This window comes from Aplysia californica, unplaced genomic scaffold (assembly GCF_000002075.1).
Source record: "Aplysia californica isolate F4 #8 unplaced genomic scaffold, AplCal3.0 scaffold00597, whole genome shotgun sequence".
Taxonomy (NCBI): domain Eukaryota; kingdom Metazoa; phylum Mollusca; class Gastropoda; order Aplysiida; family Aplysiidae; genus Aplysia; species Aplysia californica.
In genome coordinates this window covers 181,606-187,914 of record NW_004797867.1, presented here as the reverse complement: position 1 = coordinate 187,914, position 6,309 = coordinate 181,606, and the positions used below count along the sequence as shown (strand labels likewise).

At 38.5% G+C, this 6,309-nt stretch overlaps 1 protein-coding gene across 3 annotated transcripts in view; it reads left to right on the top strand.

Moving 5' to 3' along the window:
* Positions 1-1,408: 1,408 nt before the first annotated feature.
* The window catches only part of LOC101864016 (E3 ubiquitin-protein ligase TRAF7), a 32,030-nt gene continuing 27,129 nt past the window's right edge, over positions 1,409-6,309 (top strand). For 2 of the 3 annotated variants that reach the window (XM_005107364.3, XM_035972162.1), the window contains exons 1-2: positions 1,409-1,503; positions 4,589-4,833. In XM_005107364.3, coding sequence (XP_005107421.2) covers positions 4,631-4,833 — 203 coding nt within the window. In that variant the 5' untranslated portion in view covers positions 1,409-1,503; positions 4,589-4,630. The remainder of the gene's footprint in view (positions 1,504-4,588; positions 4,834-6,309) is intronic. The other variant, XM_035972163.1, reaches the window with a different exon arrangement.

Below are 6,309 nucleotides of genomic sequence, written 5' to 3'. Positions count from 1 at the left end.
ATACAGTAGCAGGCTGATATTCTCTCTCCTGCAGCAATAGCTAGGCCTACTAACTGGATTTCCCTCTGGGATAATAAAGTATTATCTAATCTTATCTTATCTTAGATATTCGCTGAAAGTAGAAGAATCGTTGTCAGGACGTACACTACCTAGGCTGAGTGTGAAACTTAACTTCTTTTTTGTTTTAAAGTGACGTATAAGCCTATTTTGTAGTCTACTTAAGGTAGCTTCTAAAGAATGAAAATTAGAAAACTGCAATATTTTAGTAACCTTAACATATGAGACAAAAGAAATTCACATGCCCGGTTGCCTATTGGAAAGTAAGCTAGACGAGGGCAGTTGGAAATTGGAAAGCAGAAACCCTACCACAGATTGACAGCTGAGCAGCAAAATAAAGTCACGGACAGCATGATTGTTGGGTGCGTCGATAAGCTTACAACCGTAGCGAACGGCGGATCATTGCACGTTTGTCATAATTAATTGTCAACTAATGTCAACCTCAGGCTCAGCAGAGGCGGACAGGATACAAAAATTACTGAGGCAGAGATAACACCCCAACCAACCAATCGACCTGCTTTTTCTACTTTTTGTTGTTGTTGTTTGTTTGTTTGTTTATGTTGTTGTTGTTTTGTTTTTTGTTGTTGTTGTTTGTTTTGGGGGGGGGGGGGGTGGAAGCAGATAAAACAAACTGCAAAAGCAAAAGAAAGGATTTTGCCATGGGTTCAAGACGTGTTGACTAAAGAAAGAATAACATATTAAATCCTCTCACTAAAACTAAAACATCGACACAATTGCTGGATGGATAGGCTTTAATTCTTATGGCACCGAACTAAGTAATAGGCTTAACTCCCCGCTTACAATACAGAGACAGCGAATTAATTAAAGGTACGATGATGGGCGCCCAACAAGACTGCAAGACTACGCAGTAGATTCTACCAATATTAACCAGTTGACTGACTGCATAGAGTTAACTCCTTTTATTAAACTACAGTCAGAGAGTATTTCTTTTATTATAGTGTACATCTATGGTTGACAAACAGTAGGCCTAACATTCCTAACAACAGCTGCGAGACCATGCCAAGAAGTCATACGGAAACAGAGGAAGTGGCAGGTTCAGGAAAAGATGGATAGAGGCAGAGCCACAGAATTCTACACTTAGAGTAGAATTCTGTGGGCAGAACGGGTCAGAGAAGCATTAGTTAAAAACTACATAATAACCATGCAACAGGCGATTCAACAAACAAGAGAAAAACGTTTGTTCCCTCCTTCGACACCGAAACGAAACAGAGGCCGGGAAAAGTAAGAAGTGAATAATTGTTTCTTTTTCTTCTAACAATTAGGCTATTGCTCTTTTTATCATTTCAGTATTTTTACCTTTCGGTTTTTCCCAGAACTAGGAGGCAGGAGGAGTTCCGGGTGAACGAACGCTTGGAGACAGTAACTGTTCCTGGTTTGCGAGTTAATTTTTACTGAATACGTTGTGCCTCTGCCAACAAGGTCTGTGTAAGTCTGTAAGAGTAAATCAGTGTGGGTTGTTTTTTTTAAACAATAAAAATCTTTGATAAGCATGGTAAATGCTTTCTCTCGATGTGTTGTTTTAACCCATTATAATTTGATATTTTACAGAACTTAGATTTGAAATTTTCCTGAAAATAATTGATTTGTGACTGTTTTAGTTTTAGTGGCTTTATGTGTGATCTGTAGCAAACAGTACTGCAGTTTGACCCCCAGAGCGGTGCATCTGTGTGTGGGAGTGAAAGTAAAAATTGACCCCGTTTTCTTTTCTGTAAAGTGGAATAACCTGTGTCTCGCTATTATCTCACCCCTCAGGCTCAGGTGTGCTACATCATACAGCAGATCTAGGCCAAAAGCACAGACACACACAGAACAGCACGGCACAGAGAATAAATTAACTAAATATATATAAGTTGTAGAGATAATAATAACAAGCGGATAATTAGAGAACGACAACTAAATATATAGATCTATATAATGCCATTCGCCGATATTTATAGTAACGGCCATCTTGTTTGACCTTGCAAGGAGAATGCCCACCACCGCGTCACCTGATCATGATTATAAAAATAGTTATGGTTTTGCGAAGCGGAAGAGCGCGGTTTTCACTGGCACTCTGTGTTTTCAAGCGACGTGCGACATTTACAGTTTTCCTCAAAATGAAGCAACTGAGAAGTCAGTACATTATATATTGTATGTTATACAATTGAATCCATATATAAAATAGATACAAAGTTGAATCCATTTTTATAACATGTAGATCTAGATACAGTTGAATCCATTATAACATGTAGACAGCTAAAAAGCAGTCTGGGGGTGTAGGGTTGGGGTGACGATATGGATGCTAATGCTGTGATAGCTCGCGCTGTGTCGTCTTCAAACCGATGACACTTGCTCGCCTCTACGAGTGTGCAAGTGCCATGTAAAGCACAGTAAAGCGATATGGTGTGCTAGCAAGATGCTGGTACCACGCACCAGCAATTGGCACACATGTGCAATCGAGCTAGGTAGATCTAGTGAGTGAGAGGAAGCTGCTGTCGTGCAGTCGTATTGCCACCATGAATGACAACAAAGTGGGAATCCCTCAGTGACGTCAAACAAGATGGCTGTTACTTATAAAGATTGGTCATTCTCTAATTATTGTGTGTAGAGATAAGTTTCCGGTTTAGTTTATTTAATGGGCGGGGTGAAGACCATTTCACACCATGAACAGCAAACAGTAAAAAAAACAAAAATCAAGACAAAACAAAAAAACCGAGCTACACTAGATCTAGATACCGGTCCTCTCATCTCTAGCCTAATTTTAAGAAGGCTCTTTGATTTTTTACAAAATTAAGGGTATTAAATGGCAACGGTAATCAGTAGTTGGCCTACATGAGGAAGCAAGTTCCAAGCACTCCTGAGTCATTTCCCAATCACATATGTTAAGACACCAATGGCCTTGGTGATTTTATCGGCCTGCGAGAGGTCAGGGGGGGAGTCCTCGTCTCATGCCCACACCGGGGTGGGGGTGAGAATAACAGGTCATGAGCTATTCTCACCAGGGGTGAGAATATCTATAGGTGGCCTTTCTCTGTCTTACACACGGAGATGCCTGCATGGATGGTCTTCATGAATTCTACAACCTTTGGCCTACACTGAAATGCAGGGGGAGGGTGGTGCAGCTGTCTCAAAATTAGCGATTTGTGAGTGAGGTTACTCTTTTATTCATTGCCAACATCCTGTCTATGCATGGCCGTCATTTTTTTAAAGTACAGTGTATGAAAGCGGTTTTACAGGAGGAGTGTCAAAAAATTGAATGTTGTTACCAAGAAAACAAACTCTTTGCAAACATCTTAAGCCAATGTTTAAAAAAATACAATTTTAATAGCTTCCATGTTATCTTTAAAGCAAATAAATCTGTTTTCTAGATAACTACATTCCATGTTTTTGGCTTTCCTGTAAAACTCACAAGTGACAAACTGAATGAGTAAGATTGAAACCAAAGAATACTACATGATGATAGGTCACTAAATTAAACAAAGAATAATTTTTAAAAAAGACAACTGACCTCTATAGCGCCAAAAGGGACAAGTATTTAATGTATGATGATTATAATTTCAATGAGATCCTCTTTTGCTAGTCTTTGAGGCACAAGATAAAAAGTCTTCATCAGCATCAGTTGTATTTATATTAATAATGGCAAATATAGTTTGTAGTAGTTAGGCTACTGGACTTGTAATCGTGAGGTTGCAGGTTCGGGGGGTTCAAGCTGTGGGCCCAACATTGTGTCCTTGGGAAAGGCACTTTACACAAATTTTGCTCCCTTCTCCCAGATGGGAATGGGTACCTGGCATAAGACAGCGAAAGATCTTGTCAGTATAATGGTGTTTTAACGCTTATAAATGGCCACTTGCACTGTATGCTTCCCAGGAAGTTGAGGTTATATCCGAATGCTCTCAGGTCTGCTGAGATAATAGTATAGATTGTGAAGCGCATAGAGCTTGCTGTTGAGATGCTATCTATTTTCTATTATTAATAACCATCTTGCACTTTTTTTTTATCAAAGCTACCTGCGTAAATCATTACAGTAGTCAGTCCCATTTCATCATAGAGATCTATATATTCAAAGACTATTCCGTGAATGAACAAAATGTCCAACAACAGTGGAATCTTAGTAGTAGTCATGGAGAATTGATACTGAATACCAGTGCACATTGCCCATCTGAGGGCAGGTTGATTAATGGTGTGAGTGCATACTGAATGAAATTGGCCTCTCCTGAGTCCTTTGCTGCATCAAATTTCACTTGTAGGTCCATTAGAAAGGGCCTTCGATCACAATCCATGCTGAAATAAAAGATCTGAACCAAAATTTATAGTAGCCTTGTCTGTGGCTGTTTTTATCAGACATGAGATCCACAATGACAAACAAAACCCCAAAGTTGTTGGACTGTGGAGGATTTGATCAAATTACAGTGCCTAAATGGATTAGCCATGATCATCAGGGTCAAATTTTTAATATGCCCTACTCTGCAAAAATCTAAATTGTACTGATATTTGTATCAATTTTTTTCATTTGTTTTGGTGTGATCAGGTGAAATGACAAAGATATGAAGAGCATGACACTCGGAAGGCAATGGATATAGTTGACAATGTTCAGACCAGGTTTGTCCAAGAGCCATCATTGCACCTCAAGTGTCCTGTATGTCAGCAGCTGTACACCGAACCGGTCATCAACATCAAGTGTGGGCACACTTTCTGTCACTCTTGTGCCTTCAACGCGACACACTGCCCTCTGGATGGTGCTCACTGTGACACAAGTCAGCTTGTTGTCAACAGGTAAATTATGTCCTCAAACCATGGTTCAGTTTGGCTAAGTAAAGAAGTTTAATGTTTTTCACTCTGTATTGAGGAGAAAAGAGGCCGTTTTAGACTAGTGGCCCTTTTACACAGTATCATTATAATGTAAGAAAAATGCTAGGGGTGAAATTGGAAGTTGTTATTTGTACAGGTGATTGTCTTATAATATAGTTGGATGATGGAGCAAGTTTCATTGCATTTGGTTTTTATTGTCATGTATTCTTCTTATTGAAAATGTCTTTAGGTGTTCCAGAAGCAAACGTTAGGCATACTATTTCACAGATTTTTTCCAAAATTTGAAATCAGTTTTTGTGTGTTCCTTGAAATTCATGTGCTGTGATGAGTACAAAGTTTATGATTGCTGGTCCAATTTCTTATTGTTATGCTTTAAATTTCATGTGCAAATGTGCATCTCTTTTTTTTGTGCTTTTGTTTGTAACAAAAAAGTTTTGAATTTTATGGGGACACTATTCCTCTTAAAAGCTCGTACTAGGGCCATGCCCTGGACCTATGTTTTAAGGTGTATTTCTCACCATCTCTGAAGCCAATTGGATGTTATTCTGGTTCCAGTACTGGATCGATAACAACATCTGGTTCCAGTTGTGTATATTGTATACTGTGCCAAAAAAACCCTGTACAGCACAATGTTCTTCTTTAGATCTTGAATGTTTGCCACTTTGATCATGTAAATATCCACTAGTTGAAGCAGTAGATTGTTTATGTGTATACTAATACTACACTGTAATAATGCTTATTGTTGTTGAGTAACATTACATAAAAATAGAAGTGATGCATGAGAAGTAATCCAGTTAGAGTTATTCCACAAAGAGCATTTTGTTCAGCAGTGTTTTCTCCCTCTTTTTCGTGTTCCTGGGGATTTTAAGTTGATTTATAACATGACTCTGAGTAGGATAATTCTTTTTCTGTTAAACCTGTTTGTTTTGAAATTTCAACTACAAGGGCAAAATATCTTAGGGTAAAGACTGATGAAGTTTCATCCTTACTTACTGAATTTAAAGTAGATCAGATCTTTCTTTGCTTTCTGGTCTCAGGGGCATCCTTGTCTTGTGATGAAATCAGGCTCAACTCTGTATGATTTTTAGTTTGATTAGCAGCTCTTCCTTGGCAGAAAAATGTTGACTTATTTAATGGGTTTTTTCTGTCCACCGAGCAGCTTTATAGCATTTTTGTGAATGAAAGGGGTTTATGGTTATACACCCGGTAAAGTTGCATCTCCATAGGAGCAAGTGAGATTGTACAATAAATGGAATGAACTGGAGAGCCTGTTGACTTCAGTAAAATATAAGCTCTTTCCCAAGCAATTCGGTGTTAAATATAAGTACATTATTTCCTAGGTATGGTCAGGACATTTCTTATCAGTTTCATGCATGAGATAGTGGGGTTTTTTCCCATATATATAGCCTTTTATTTTGAAAAACCAGGCCTGTTGATCTA